Below are 16,563 nucleotides of genomic sequence, written 5' to 3' on the forward strand. Positions count from 1 at the left end.
TCTACTCTAAAAATAGCTATTACACCACTGCTTTAGTGATATGAGGTAGCTACAGAAAGGCCGAGGCAGACACACAGTCCTGAAAAGTCAGCTGACTAAATTAACTCTTAGTATAACACTACTAAACTGACATAGCAAAGAGTTACCACTCATGACAATGCCACATGTTTAAAATGCTGCTGTTAGTTGAAAGCTGCATTTTAACCAGAATTTTGTTCATGCTGAAGGAGCTGTCTGAATCTGGGCCAAACCTTCCTGACACAACAGATCAGTGCAGACAAAACACTCTCTTAGCACCTTTTCCTTTTGCTTCTTTCTCAGTGGCTATATTCTTTACACTTCCCCACTAGGTTTTCTGCTTAAGAATTAGACATACTTTGTGCATACCCTCATGTGTACACGAACATTGAACAGGGATGTATGCACCAACATTTTCTAAGCATTGCATTGCATGTACAGTCAGAGCTTTTGCTATGCGGATCATCCATGCAGACAAACCTTTGGCCTGCACGCAGGTGTCTGCACAGAGTCCTTATGGACTCTTGTGGACCTGGGAAGATGGCAAAAATTACATCACTCGACCATAGCAAACATGTGGGCACACAAAACATGAATAACCCTTTAGAAGTAGAATAAATTCTGCTTTACCCATGGATCAACCATAATTATCTTGACCCCAAGCCATTCAGTGGAGGTTTGCATTATGCCTCTGCACCGGCAGTAGCTGTGGCTTGAGGTATTATGTTTTTGTGTTGGCAGTCCATTTGTACGGTCCATTCTTGTGAACATGGTATGTTGGGAACGCCTTGAGGGAATTTTTTCAAATTTGGTACAAGGTCCACTTGGACTCAAGAATGAACTGATTCGATTTTTGTTGGCAAAGGTCAAGGTTATTGACCTCACATCTGTCCCATTCTTGTGAATTTAACTGGACCTGCAAAGTTGTAATTCTAGTTGATGCTTATCTTTGATATGCCAGACCAGAGTGGAAGACACTATAGCAGGAAACTAAAGAATGCAGCCAGAGGCTGAGCATACTATTCATGTCTAGATTCAGTTTTTTCATTGAGTCAGTGGTCAATCGGATAATTTCTTTTTGTGGTACTCCACAGTAATCCATTTGGGTACATTGGATAATGCTATTTAACCTTTCACATTCAGTTTAAACTTTCTGTCCACAATTCTTTAAATCATTGCAATGGCTATGTGCTTATTTCACACCAATACACTAACCTCAGCTTCTCCCTTTCTCTGTTTCTGTCCTTCTTTCTCTAGATTGAGAACCTGTTGGAGCAGTTAAAGGATAAGGACAAACAGCTGGCTGGGTTGAGGGAAAGGGTTCAGGGCCTTCAAACTGACTCCAGCAATACAGACACAGCCCTGGCCACACTGGAGGAAGCTCTGTCAGAAAAGGTATGGAACAAAGTGAGGGATTGGGGGTGTTGAAGGGGGTGGACTTGTTGAAAAAGCCGAAGGATAGAGATGGGGTAAGACAAACAAAAGTGGCCCTTTGAGAAAAGAAACTCAAGGTGAGGGTCGGGAAATGTTCTGTTGTTGGATGGATAGTGGGAGGGATAACGCGCACCACTGGTGAAGTGGCTAAGACTTGTTTGATAGATGTGAACAATAAAAACCATTAGACCACCACTCGGTCTGGAACAGCTTGGAAATATGAGACCACTGAGGCACACTAGTCTTTCAGCAAACTGGTATACAGCATACATTTCAATTAAGTGTCATGCTCTGCTATGACTCTCTGCTGTTATTTACTGACACAATTTCCTGATTTATAGACTTTAGACTACAATAGTTGAGGTCCCATCTGAAAACAGTAATGGAGAGAAGGAGGCACTGGGAGAGAGGGGGTCCAAGGTGAACACAGACAGAGGATTAGTCCCTGTCTGTAACACAGACCGTGCACACAGGGAGGGAATGATCTATAAAAGAAGAGGAAGATGGAAGTTTTCAAAGGTGGAGGGATGGAAAAGTGGAAGGGGCACTGTCCAGATGGAACAAGTGGACTCAGAATTATGGGAGGGAAAGGTCAAAGAATGCAAGGGTGGAGGCACAGTAAAAAAAGGGGGAGTTTCTATAAAGATATATGAAGGAAGAGAAGGAACAGAGCTGGCAAGCATTAAACAGTTACAAAGAACCCAGAGATGGAAATTCAACAACCGACAGCACAGCCACTGATAAAGACAGGTGAAAGATAAAGACAAGTGAAAGCAAAAACAATACAAAATATCTTAGTAAGGTGTTGCACCACCATGTGCCACCAGAACAGCTTCAGTGCTCTTTGGCATTGATTCTACAAGTGTCCCTCTACTGGAGGGATGAACACCATTGTTGTAGAAGACATTTGATGTTTTGAAGATGGTGGTGAAGATGCTGTTTACCACATTGGTCCAAAATCAGCTGTAGGTGTTCAACTGGGTTGAGATCGTGTGACTGTGACAGCCATAGCATATGATTCACATCATTTTCATACTCATCAAACCATCCAGTGCCCAATGGATGGGGCACTGTCATCCTGGAAGAGGCCACTCATTTATTCAGGTTTTTCCCTTTAATTTGTCATCTGTCTGTACATAGATGGAAAAAAGGAACTGTCACCATGAGTGCAACATAATGACAAAAATAGCTCATACACATTGTAGTGTAAAGCCTTTATGATCTTGGTCAGTCCTGGTCCAGTGTTAGTGTAATATCAAATTTGTCTGACTCTGTTCTGTAGTTTGTCCACAGCTTCACCTTCCTTATTAATTTGATCTAATTTCTTTTTAAACTGAATTACTAGTCTCCTAAACCTCGACAAATGGTGCAATGAACACAGGCGTGTGTCCATATGCTTAAGAGGATACACTGCAGCATAAAACTACAGTGATGAACAACTGCCAAGTGATTCATGGTGAACTGATCTGACTTACTCCATGTGGGTGGATGGGTGAGTAGATAGGCTGCGTGTTGGTCATAAACATTCCGTATGTTAATGTTTGTTGTTTTCTGGCAACATGAGAAAGCAGCTGGTCTCCATAAAGCCTCACCTCAACACTACTGAGCTGTCATGCTGCCACTATATTACTAAAAGATGACTGACTTTGCTGGCCACTCAGGTGGTTTTGTTTCTGTCAAATGCACTGCATTGCATTGTAGGAGTCATTTACCCAGTAAAACTCTCTAACTTTATTGTGTTCTGGGGGAAATAAAATTGCTTTTAATGCAAATTCTTGCTTTGAATAATGGTGTGGTTTTTTTCCCCTTGTCTGTACAAATGTTTAGTGAAGTGTTTATGGATTTGTACTCATGGTTACAGGATGCCAGCAGTTTCTAATTGGAGACAGGCCTGAACACCAGACATATTTCATGTATATACTGTATTGTCCATGAACATAGAGATGTCAAATACTAGTCTGGCAGTATATATATGCTACCTTGAACTGACTGGCTTGATTTCAGAGTAACTCCATCTTGCTTAGCTTTGTGGCATGTTTAAAATTGTTGCTAGCCCACGTTTGTTGGTACTACAGTCGAAAAAAATGATCCTTTTGGCACTGCTGGGAAAAAAATGGTTCCCATTTACATGTTTGTTTGTACTGCAGGCTAAAAGATGGATGCTGGTTTACATTTTGTTGGCACTGGCTGCTGCTTAAGAGTTTACAGTGTTTCCAGTTAGGACAGATGTGGATGTCCAGCTGCACTGCTTGTTTTCCAGTGGCTGGCATATTTTATGTGCTCCATTGTGCACACACCATATACAGTATGTATATGTACTCATTTGACTTCCTGTTTGTGTTTTGCCTTTTTATGGGCCAAGTGTATACTCATGCTAGGGACTGAAGGAACAGTCAATAGAGTTCATGACAGAATTAGTGGTGAATCTAACGTTCTAGCAGGACTTCACATGAGAAGTAGTAAATCCCGATGGCAACATTTTGAAGTGATGTCAAAGTCCTAATAATTTCAATTTGAGCAGTGGGTCTGTGCAGCAGATACAATGTTAGTGCTCAGTCAGCCAACAATGCTTCCCCAGTAAAAAAATAAATAAAAAAAGAATGTTTTTGCTTTGATCATTTTGGTCATATGTCAAGCAGCTTAAGTGGAGTCAGACATAGGGAATCTTGATTTCTTAATGGATGTGGGTCTGTGGGTTCATCTTATTCTGCTATTAATTCCTTTGTTGTATTTAATTTAACTGAATTATGCTTAATATACAGGTAACGAATTACAGGAAAATCCTGAATAAATAAGTGGTCTCTTCCAGGATGACAATGCCACCATCCATTGGGCATTGAATGGTATGAGATCGAAGGTGATGTGAATCATATACTGTGGCCTTAACAGTCACCAGATCCCAACCTGACTGAAAGCATATGGGAGATTTTGGACCAGTGTGTTAGACAGTGTCTCCACCACCATCATCAAACAACAAATGAGGGAATATCTTTTGGACGAATGGTGTTCTTCCCTCCAGTAAAGTTCAGACACTTGTAGAGTCAATGCCAAGAAGCACTGAAGCTGTTCTGGTGGCACATGGTGGCCCGACACCTTACTGAGGCACTTTATGTTAGTCTTTCCTTTAATTTGTCACCTGTTTGTATATCCACTTAATTGCAAATCTTTTACTTGCTTATACAAACATCAGTCTATTAACAGACTCATTATTGGCTGTTGTGTGTTTTGTTGGGTTGTGCAACACATGGACTAACAGTACCTAGATGTTTTCACTTAAACAATCTTTTATCACCTACATTTGTTTTTGTTATCAAGAGAATAATGGCACAGTAAACTGTAAATTCTCTTTACCCAGACACACTTCTGATGCAGCCAACATATAATTCAGCTGTGAGGATGAGAACATTGGTGAGCTTTTCAGACTTTGTGGTCAATAGCACAGCGTGTGTGTAATGAGAGCTAGTGCGTGTGTCGCTAAGCACACACTGTCACAAACCTGCTTTTGGAGCCAGTCACTAGCCACAGTGCTGTGGTTCTAATTGACAGGATGGAGTATTGTGCCCATGCCAAGCCCTGCTCTTTGGTGTATGTGTCTGTCTGTGATGTTCTGTGTTGGGTTTCTTTTTTTTTTATGTTTTTGGGTACTTCACACTTAAGTGTCATTAGCTATGTGGTCTGTCTCTCTTGCATGGTTATGTTTGTCTAGTTACCCAGGCGTTTTCAGCTGTCTGTCAGGTAGTGATGCTACATTGTAAAGCTTCACTTCTGTACTCTCTGCCTGGATAAACACCGTGCTAATCGCTTCAGTCCCCACCTAAAAACATACACATTATCACACACCTGCTACACACACCTTGCTCCGCCACCCATAGTGTGGACCTGGTCTCTGTCCAGTGCCCAATTCTGTGATCCTTCACCTGTTTGATGTAATTTGAGCACAGAGGAAAATTATAACTTGGTTTATCGTTAGGCAATGTAGAGCTGATCGGAAATGATCTACAGGTGTCCATTTCATCCTCAACAAATCCCTCTGTACATCCACCTTTCTTTTATTTCCTGCTTCTCTCTCTGTTCTGATTGGCTCTGCTCTACCAATGTGCCTGCTATTATTTATGGTAGTATTATTTCTAGGAGTATGTAAGAGTTTTTTTGTGTCCACACTTTGCAAAGCAAGCTTGTAAGCCTATTCAGCAAGAGACTGGCTTATTTTTCAATAATGAGAAGGAAGAACTGCTGACAATCTTTTATACACTGCAAGTAAAATATCATATATTTCGTAAATATGACCAGGATTTTTTGGACTCTTTACCATATTCCTGCTCACACTTCTCAGTAAACATACTTTTTTCTCGTTATTGTACTATCTCACTATCTCAGGAGCGGGTGATTGAGAACCTCCGGGAGCAGAAGGAGCGGGAGGACAGGGTCCGACTGAAGGAGCTGGAGCAGATGAGGAAGGAGAACCAAGAATTAAAGGACAAACTCTCAGTCCTGCAGCCCCAGAAACTGTCCCAGGGTCAGCCCGCTAACCCCAACCTGGCCCAGAACCAGAGGTCTGAGAGAGAGGTCAGTATGGAAGATTTTGATATAGTTAAAGCATCTTAGAATGTGATGTTGTGTAGGTAATAAAATGGTGTGTGTGGAATGCAGTGTGGGTAATTTGTGTAAATATGTTTTGGCGATTATTAATTCCCTAAATATTACGTTTAATCTGAAACATCCAAAACAAAATCTAACTGGTAGTTGAAACGGTGTGCTTACTGATTTGAGCACTGTGCACAATACATCAAAATTGCTGGTCTGGTATGTGTGTAGACTACAGACAAACAGTGATACTTGTACTTGTGCCAAGCTTTTAAAATAAACTCAATTACAACATCTCATTTCACAGACATCATAAAACAAATATCTTTTTAAAAACCTTTTTACTACTGGATATTTCAGACAAACATTATGACACTTTATAATTGTTTTTATCATACAAAAGAACCACCACTCCGCTGCAGTGGTTGTAATATGCTACTAGTACCGTGTGTTTACACTACTAACTTCTATAGTAACTGTAGTTTCACTCTTACCTCCCTGTGAGCATCCACAATATTGTTACAGACTCTCTAGCCAAGAGTCTGCCTTCATTTTGTCTCACAGGATAAAGGAATGAATTAAGAGTGAGTGATTTATGGACATAAAAGATCCCGCTATTCCTGTTCAGGTGCCAAGTCTTCTTTCTCTTTTCTTTCTCCCAGGCTTACAAGCCAGGACACACTCTCACACTGCCAGACCTAATGAGAATGTTTTCTTCTATGCTTATAAAAAGTATACACACTTCTCATTCCTGTGAAATGATATCTTGTTGAATGTTGACACTCCACCACATGAAAGGGGCAGGCGCTCAGTAACTCTTTGTAGTGAGCAGATTCACACTTTGACAGACGGGTTGCCATAATTAATCTTTATTTGTGCAGTATTCAGGCCTGTTGTGCAAACTTGCAGATTCTTTAAATTGACAGATGATGTTTATGTGTTTACATTAGTGCATTAATTTCTCTTTGTGTCCCCGTGGATGCATGCCAGCACAAAAATAACTATTGATGTGTGTGCTTATATGTGAGTGTCTGCATGTGTTAAATGGTGTTTGAACCCACTGTAGTGCAGCGGACTGTGACAGGTTGTGACGCCACATTACTCCTGAGATACTTCCTGAGATTAGATTCTGATCAAACTGGACTATCACACACATGCTTGTCTTTCGGAAATGTCCTCACAATGATGACATTGATTTAAAATTTGTCCACACAACTATACAGACACTAGCACAAAACATAATTTGATACAACAAAATGTGGTTGATCTTAATTAGTATCATATAAACATGAGCTGTAATTCTTCTTGTGACTGTCACTCACTAGAATTCTGTGTCAGTGGGTGAAATAGTTACACTTCCACAATGTCAGTTTTTCAGAAAAACATTCTTTTTTTTAACCCTCATAAACCAGATTCATATACAACTATACACTAATCCAGTAGTTGTATGATTTAATTGTAATCTAGAGAAAAATGTTCTCATTTGGCATTAATGACAGATACCTCCAAAAATGGAGAAATAAGCTTTTAGCCTGACAGTTCTTGATGCGTAGCCACATACCTCTCAAGCAGATGCAGAGTTTGTGTTTGCCATCAGGTCACTTACATAGAGTGGCCCACTCACTGTATCTGCAGATGTTTGTATTACTGACTCGGTCAAGCTGTTAGCACAGCTTTTTATGTTTGTCCTTAGAGCTCTGTTGACTTTACTGCATCCTCATCCTCTTCCCATAAAACAGTATTTGTTGATTCCGATGTTAATCAAGGACTTCTGGAACTAAAACTTAGCTCTTCAAAGAGAAAACGGTAAAGAACCTCAGGGAAGGCAGAGAAAGTTGGGTTGAATCAACAAGGAGGCACCATAGCTCAACTGACTTTTGAGTCCATTTGAAATCTATTTTCAGTGTATTGTTATAGTGTTGCTTGGTATTCTCTGACTAGGAGTTAAAGAACCCAGTGCAGAGCCTGGTTGTCATTCATATTTAAGTTATGTTATATTTACACTTCAGCGCAATTTCCAGGAATGATCATTTCTATGACCATATATGTAATCGTATCTTTACTGGTACATCCCCCACCCACGCACACACACACATCCGCTGTCTTCTCAGCCCCTGCTTTCTGCCGGTTTGTGGTTTCCACTGAAAGAACATAACAAACTTGGGTCCACTTACGACTAATGCATTTTGTGCTAGCTCGGGTTGATGGGGCTAGGTGTGGAGGTAATGGGGTGAGGAGGAGGTAAACGATGACTGAGGGCCGAGTGGTCTCCCTTTTTCACAGGATTTAGTCCTACATACAGGGATGTGCATATACACATGCAGTAACACATTTATGGAGCTCTTTTAAGGTCACATACAGTAGTATACTGCTGTAGACAGGGTTAGTCCAACTCATAGCCATGGACACACATAAACACAGCTACAGTATAACACAGGTGCATATTTTTCCCACACAAGTACACAAACTACCACCACCATAATGTCATCAAAGACAGTTTTGGTATATATTTTCACATTTACAGATGTGTACCTGCTTTGCTATCTCATTGTGCATGCCTACATCTAAAGTACAAGGATTACAAAAAGACCTTGTAATCATTTAGCTGTGCTCCATATGCTGTGCCCATGGCTGTAGCTCCCATATGCAGGGCCCAGCTTGTGCTTTTTGTTTATTTGGTGGGTTTGTGATAATTGGAAAGAGGCATTTGTTCAGATTGGCCAATGCTAATAGTTAACAGACACTCCAATTGAGTTTTTCTAATGACAAACTTAAGCAGAGTTACATGTACAGTCCCGCACTTATGTAGACCTGACAATAAATCGTTCAGTGTATGCGTATGTGTGCCCGCTTGATGATGTTTAAATGAGTGGCCTTAGCTGTCTCAACAAGTTAAATGAAACACAAACACAGCAGACAGAGTGGTAAAGACCAAGAAAAGGGGGAGTAGTAGAGAAAAAGATAATTCTAGGTTACAAACTTCCTCTGGGATATTTTTTTCAGAGAAGAAAGAATTCTTCAGTGTAACTTTTTTTTAAACTCAAAAAAAAAAAAGTTTGGTGGTCTTATAAAATCACAGCAAAAAAGAGGGAGATGGTAATTTTATAATGATTATGACTGAACTCCAAACTCTACATTAAGGATGCCCTGGGGAGGCAACTGATAGAAGCAAACCACATTAAAGCAGGCAGCAGAGAAACCGGGGGGCGATGAAGGGATGAGAGCGGATGAAGCTACAGATTGGTTCTGCTTCTGCTAGACTGTGACCTTAACTGCACATATAGTACAATAAGATTCATTTACCATTTCCATAAAGCTACCTATGTGAGGTGCTCGCATATCTGTCCCTGTGTAATTGTCAGTGTCCAATTATTCAGTCCTAGGGGATATAAAATTTTTTAAGACTGCACTTGGTTCTTATAATATGTTCTCATTCTTCATCTGTTATGTCTTTTTGTATTAACTTCTAGCTGCCAGCCAAAGTAGATGGGCTATCAGGAGTAACCACAGTGGGTACTTTAGCCTTCTGTATGTTATTATATACCCCTTGTTTGTTTGTGCTTGCATGTGTGAGTGCAGAGGCACTCCACGACCTCTGCGACTCAGCCTGTCAGCTCAGCTTTCTTGTGCCAGATTTAGCTTAACTTTAATAAGTCTGAGCTGTTCTTTGTCACGCTCAGTGTCCATCAGCCCTGTCTGTTCTATGTCATTCTTAACTATACTGTGGCATTTGTAGCTTTACTTGGTCAGGCTCAGCTGCACTGTCAGCCTGAGCTCTACTTCATCAGTGGTCTTGTAATTATTTAGCTTCAACTGCCCTTCAATAGCCTATAGTTTGTTAGCTGTAGGTGTACTTTGTTAGACTTACCTTTCTTTTGTCAACCTGACTTTTGACAGCTTCAGTTTTAACTTCTTTTCAATTCTTATGCTACATTAGTATGCTCATACTTACAATTAGCAATGTAGCATGTTAATGTATTTGTATAATGCTGATAGAGTTGAGGTTTGTCATTTTTAAATATAGAAAATGTGAAGGTACGCCATGTCTGATTAGCCTCTTAAAAATGGGGGGTGTTTGAAAAGCTGAGATGTCCTAAACTGGCCACTGTGTATGTTCTTTGATACTGTCCTAATAATAATTTATGCAGTACATTGTTGATATCTTTGTACCTAATGTACCCTCACCCTCTCCCCAGTCAAAGACCCAAAACATGGAAGAAGCATTCAGGAAGTGTCCAGACATCACAGATCGTCTAGGGCTTCTCGAGCAAGAAGTGGCCTGCTACAGAGAGGAATCCAAGAAGTCACAAGCTGAGGTGGACAGACTTTTGGCAGCTCTGAGAGATGCTGAGATGGAAAAATCATGCAAGGAGAGGAAAATTGCTGATCTTGAGAGGTGAGGGTCAAAATGTGACATTCATATCTATCACAAGACACAATCTGGGTGTCCTCAAAGAGCAGTGTCCTTGCAAGTGACTGGATCTTTGTATGATATCAATTCAAGTGTTCTATTTATACAGGAGTAATCCAAAAGACATAAACTGTCTAGATTGTGTCCTCCCAGCACTTGAAACCATGTCCATGCTGTCATGCTTTTTGTCTGATGTAACCATACTAAAAATGTCTGCTGTGACCAGCTGTACACGTGTTGTTTAAAATACTTTAACTTAGTTTCTTATCATTTCATCACTGTCCATAGCCATTACTCTTGACATTGTGCCATGACTGTGGGGCTGATTTCAAATGTTCCACAGGTAAAAAGTTAAAAATTGAACATTTTGGCTTAAATCTGATTCACAAGCTGTGATTTAACAATCCCAGTGGGACAACAAATGCGCACCGCATTTATGCCAAACAATCACTGTCCTCACTGCATTGACTTTTGAAAAGCTTTTTAACATTTCACTGCAATCATAAGCACCATCGTGTGTTTTCCCTATATCATATTCAGTTTAAATGATGTTCGTGTTTTCATATATAACTGTAAACTCAACAAAGAAGTGATCCTCTTTATTTGCATTACTGTAAATGCAGTCAATGAGTTTGTGTGAGTTTGTGTGGCTGAGTTTGCCAGGCAGGCTGCCAGTGAAATGCCATTTAGGGGGGTAGTGTATCCAGCCCAGCCATTCTGTTTATACTGCTGTTTATTACTGGCACAGTGCTACTCAATTATAATCTGATTTATGGACTGGCACGGTGTGTGCAGTATATGTACCCAAATGAGTGGTTCTTTACTGCCAAAGTAGAGGTAGTGTATGTGAGTGTTTGTGTGTATGTGTGGAAAAACGAGCAAAGAAAGAGGCATGTTTTGTGTGTGTGCACAGTATGGAACTGAACTTGAAGCAGTTGTCTAGTAATTTGTTATGCATTGTTCTGTGTGTCTGCAACCCCAATTCTAAAAAAACTGGGAGCTGGTATGTATGTAAATTGTAAATAAAAATTTGGAAATCTGGTATTTAATTGTAAATAGCACAAATACAATACATCAGATGTTGAAACTGAGAAATTAGCATTTTAGGAAAAGTATCTGCTGATTTTAAATTTGATACTAGCAACATGTTTCCGAAAACGTTGGGACCGGGGCATGTTTACCACTGTGTTGCATCACCTCTACTTTTTATCAACACCCTGCAAGTGGAAGTGAGGACACCAACTGTTTTCATTTTGAAAGTGAAATGTTTTTTTTATTTCTGCCTGATACTGGATTTCAGCTACTCAACAGTTTGGGGCCTCCTTTGTCATATTTCTCACTTCAGAATGCACCAAGTGTTTTCAATGAATGGCAAATCTGGACTGCAGGCAGGCCAGTTTAGCACCTCTTATTGTGGAGCTATGCTGTAATATGTGCAGAATGTGGTTTGGCATTGTCTTGCTGAAATAAACAAGGCCTTCCCTGAAAAGTCCTCATCTGGACAGGAGCAGTGTCTTGCTCCAAAACCTGTTGTTCAACATTAATGGTGCCTTCAAAGATCTACAAGTAGCCCATGACTTGTGCACTAATACGCACTCACGGTATCATGGATGCTGCGTTTTGAACTCTGTTCTAATAATAAGCTGGAGGATTCTTCTCCTCTTTAGCGCTGAGGACGCAACGTCCATGATTTCTAACAAAAACAAAATTTCAAACTTTGGCTCTTCAGACCAAGTTTCCACACCATCTCAGTCCACCTTAAATGAGTTCAAGCCCAGAGAAGGTGGCAGTGTGTCTGGATCTTATTCATATATGTTTTTTTTTCTTTGCATGGTAGAGTTGTCATTTGGATTTGTGAATGTAGTGGCAAAACATGTTCACTAACAATGGTTTTCAGAGGTGTTCGTGAGCCCATGCAGTGATTTTCACTACAGAATTGCCTGTTTTTAATGCAGTGTCTCATGAGGGCCAGACGATCACAGCCATTCAAAATTGGTTTTGGATTTTGTCCCTTGTATTATGTTCTGTAGATGACAAAGACCCCAACATAACTGTAATTTTACAATGAGAAATGTTTTTCTTAGAGTGGGGAACTATTTGCCACACAGAGCGATGAACCTCACCCTAGCATTCTAAAAGCTCAGCCTCTGTGTGCTGATGCTCTTTTTATACCCAATAATGATACTGACCTGCTGCCAATCAACCAGGTGTTTTTATTTATTTATTTATTTTTTGTTTCTTTTCTCTTTTTTTGCAGCCCCTGTCCCAATTTTTTGGAACATGTTGCTGGCATCTCATTCAGAATAGGTTTATCTAAATCAAAGCATATTCATTTGAATGTTAGATATCTATGTACTGTTACTAAATGAGTATGAGATTGGGGGGGGGGGTTCAATACACAGTGTCCCACCTTTTTTGAAATTGGGGTTGTAGATTGATAGTTCTGTTGGTGGATTGCCAACTTTACAAAAGAGGCAATGAGAGTGAAAAAATATGTCAAAAGAATTTCTTAAACACATGCTGGCTCCATCAAGTGTGTTAACTCTACCTATGGTTCCAGATAGTTTAGAATGAATCTGGATAGGCTGTTTGTATGAGATCCAGCAGAGTTTCCTGCCTCATTCATTACTCATTTTACAGCCCCTCCACTCTGGCGTGGAAACTGTTTGCTGACTCAAACTCTGTGGGAACGTAAGATCATCAAGTATAATAGGGATTCAGTAGCACCCGCAGAATTTGTTCACACAGTCTACTCTGTTTCCATGTCTGTGCATGCGTCATGCCTCTGCCTTTACATCTACATGTGTATGCCGCTTTCAAGCAGCTGTTACCAGAATGTGTGTTAATCATTACGTTTCTGGATCAAGCATTGGAAGAGTTTTTCTTCCCCTCAGCTCGTTCATCTTTTCGACACTGCTGTCTCATTAGTGTCAAACGGTCGCTTCTGCCCGTCCAACCTCTCCCTTCTGGTCAGTGTATACAGGTCAGAGGTCACATGCAGGTCAGCTGCATGTTATCAGTGGAGGATCCACTGTAGTCAAACACTGCTACTGTAAACATATAGAGATACTGTATAATATCATGAACAAATGTACATTGTTTGTATAGCTGCAGCAGAGAAGTGGAGTATCAAGCTACTATACTCATGATTTAATTTAACAAACTAAACCTTAAAATATATTTTGCGTGTGTGTGTGCGTGTGTGTGTTTGTGGGCGGTGGTTAGCGTTGTTGCCCCACAGCAACAAGGTTCCATGTTTGAGTCCGGGTCGTGCCCGGTGCCCTTTTCAGAAATAAGCGGTGTAGCTAATAAAGGGATGGATGGTGTGTGTCTGTGTTCATTCATGTATATGACAGCAAGGTTGGATGAGTATCTGTGTGCTGGCTGTCAGGCATGTGAGAAGTGTCTGGGCAGAGGATGAATGCCTTTTTAATCAGTGTTTCTGTTGGAACTCTGTCAGATGGCCTATTAACCACTATCTGAATGGAAAGAGAGGAGAACAGATGATGAAACAGACACTTTCAAACCCACTTGGCAGCTCTGCAGAGAGAGTCAAAGATGAATGCAGCCAGCAAGTCATTGCAATAAATACCTTCCAGCTCAGGGGGCATTCACTCACAGCTATTTCATAGCTTAATCTTCTAGTGATCTTTTGTAAGTCATGATTAATAACATTATGGTTGGTGTTTTTAACCCATCTCAGATGGGATATGTAACATTGTTGGCTTCATCAGTATGCTTAAAGCAAGGGATTTCTGTCATTCAATTTTAGGTCACTGTTACATTAATGTTCCTCACAGCTTCATTCAGACATGCCAGCGAATGTTATGGAGAGCCACAGTATGCATGTACTGTTTGCCATTCTTAGTTCAGCAACACACAAAGACATACGAGAGACAGACACATAGACTCTCATGATTAGTGGGTCCACTACTAATCATGCTCAGTGAACATCTGCCAGGGCTCGTCTTCCTGGTGTGCCCTGCACTGTTGGCATATTGTTGAATCGGCATCAACGGTTGGGCCTCATCGGTGAGAGAGAGATCTTTCTGATTAACTGATGAGCTTAGCAAATCAGTGCACAAGAAGAGAGCAGTTCAGGAAAACCCCTTCAGTGTATCGCTGTGTTATCCATGATTTCATTCATTTAGTGCAGTTTCTCCCAGTTTTTTTTTTTTTTTGCCTCCACAGCCTCTTTTCTTCAGCAGTGTCATTTGCAACTTCTTATCACACATATTCTTGATTATGAACAGATATTGTCAGCTCTAGTTGTAATGGTTAAGGTTAGGGGCTAGGGAATGTAGTGTCAATGATTGTGCTCACAAAGATATCTATACAAATGTAAGCCATGTGCAGACATAACTTTGAGACTTGTTTCTAAAAATGTAGCCAAATTTCAGACGCACAGGCACAGAACATATGTGCTAGTCAAAAATGTATTAAAATTTCAGACATTGGGGGCATCAGTCTTGAAAATGCAGACTAAAATTTAACATCAATATGTTTGTAAACAGTGTGCATTTCATTGTGTATTTGCAGCTGTTTATTTTGTTGCTTTCTGCTGTTTATTAAAAGAGACAGAGTAAGAATTAGAGTTATGAAGGAGGAGATAAAAATCTGGAATCTTTTGTTCTCAAAAGGGTATTACTCCTTTTAACCTTTATTGATCCAGGAAATGTCAACAGACAATGCGTGTTCGTTGCCTTCAGCATCCCACTTAATGTTGTGCCCTCAGCAGCTCTACTGGAGCTTTGCTCAAAGGCTCATCAGCAGTAGGTTAGAGATTTTTATTTTTCTAAACCTAAGTGATTGTGAGTTCTACAAGACACACAGAGAAATACATGATAAAGCGATAATGGAAGAAGAGATTACAAGAGATACAGTACAGATGAGGTTAAAAATACAAAAAATAAAAAATAAAAAAGCTGAGCTTACAGCCAGAAATAACACACAGCTGCTTGGGTTGGAAGGTAGATGTGTCGAGTGCCCCGAGTGGAAGAAGTCAGGGGAAATGTGAAAAATTACTTATTACACTCATTTTAGGAAATGGCTGAACTCACATCCACTGCTTGCTCACTCTTTCTCTCTCACTTCATCTTTCTGAGAAATGTCACCACAATAAAATACCATTCCCCCCATGAATTTACACATTGCATTAATCAACAAATCACAGTTCTTCACATTTTCCACTCTCTTGCAGCCCGGCCTTTCTGCTCCTTATAAACATTCTGCCTGCCCTCATTTGCCTTCACATTGGTCAAAACACATACTTCAGTTTCACTGATGGCGTGATCAAAAGGCACCGGCGTGTCTGCTGGTTTGTACACCTGTACCAGTGTGTACCCTGTGTGTGACAGCTGATATGCCCTTATGGTAAGTTTGTTCTCCATGGACATGCATCTGAGCTTATAAAAACGAACACATCAAAGATCCTAGTATAAACAGATTCCTCTCATCCTCTTTCTCGCTAGATATTGCAAATATGTGTGCACATCTAGATGTGTTTACACATACGTTTATAACAGTAACAGACTTGAATGATAATCATTATTTACTAAAAAAAGAAACAAAGATCCAACCTAAAATTCTAAGCCTAATGAAGTGTACTGGGGAGTAAAATTGGATAAAATAGTGATATAAATGTTGAGTACTCCCTTCCTGCTCAGTCTTCTATTATTAAAACAAAAATTTCCTCAAAGTTTTTGAAAGGCACTGCTGTGTGTGTTTGGCAAGGTGAGTGTGTATTAAACATTCATCATGTTGTTTTATACACACACATTAGGAAGGAAGGAATTTGCCTCTGGTACAGAACCGAGGAAGTCATCTGTGGCACCCACCCACACACACACACACACACACCATGGTGGCATCGACCTGGCCATCGGGGGCAACTTGGGGTTCAGTGTCTTGCCCTTTGACATGAGCGGAATCGAGCTGCTGACCTTTCGAGTTGGTGGACGACTGCTCTACCTCCTGAGCCACATCTGCCCATTAATTGTACACAAACATCACTCAAAAGTTTATACACACACACTCATACCGTTCTTCAGTGCTGTGAAGGCAAATATTTGCCATATGTGGGGGCAGCTTGTAGGTTTTACCCAGAGTAAACACAC

At 40.4% G+C, this 16,563-nt stretch overlaps 1 protein-coding gene across 10 annotated transcripts in view; it reads left to right on the forward strand.

Moving 5' to 3' along the window:
- LOC109971776 (ELKS/Rab6-interacting/CAST family member 1) overlaps nt 1-16,563 on the forward strand; it is a 141,563-nt gene that overhangs the window by 51,224 nt on the left and 73,776 nt on the right. For 9 of the 10 annotated variants that reach the window (XM_020620255.1, XM_020620246.1, XM_020620315.1 and 6 more), the window contains 4 exons: nt 1,276-1,413; nt 5,830-6,018; nt 9,507-9,545; nt 10,233-10,432. In XM_020620255.1, the coding sequence (XP_020475911.1) occupies nt 1,276-1,413; nt 5,830-6,018; nt 9,507-9,545; nt 10,233-10,432 (566 nt within the window). The remainder of the gene's footprint in view (nt 1-1,275; nt 1,414-5,829; nt 6,019-9,506; nt 9,546-10,232; nt 10,433-16,563) is intronic. The other variant, XM_020620260.1, reaches the window with a different exon arrangement.

The sequence above is a fragment of the Monopterus albus genome, unplaced genomic scaffold (genome assembly GCF_001952655.1).
Source record: "Monopterus albus unplaced genomic scaffold, M_albus_1.0 scaffold6.1, whole genome shotgun sequence".
Taxonomy (NCBI): domain Eukaryota; kingdom Metazoa; phylum Chordata; class Actinopteri; order Synbranchiformes; family Synbranchidae; genus Monopterus; species Monopterus albus.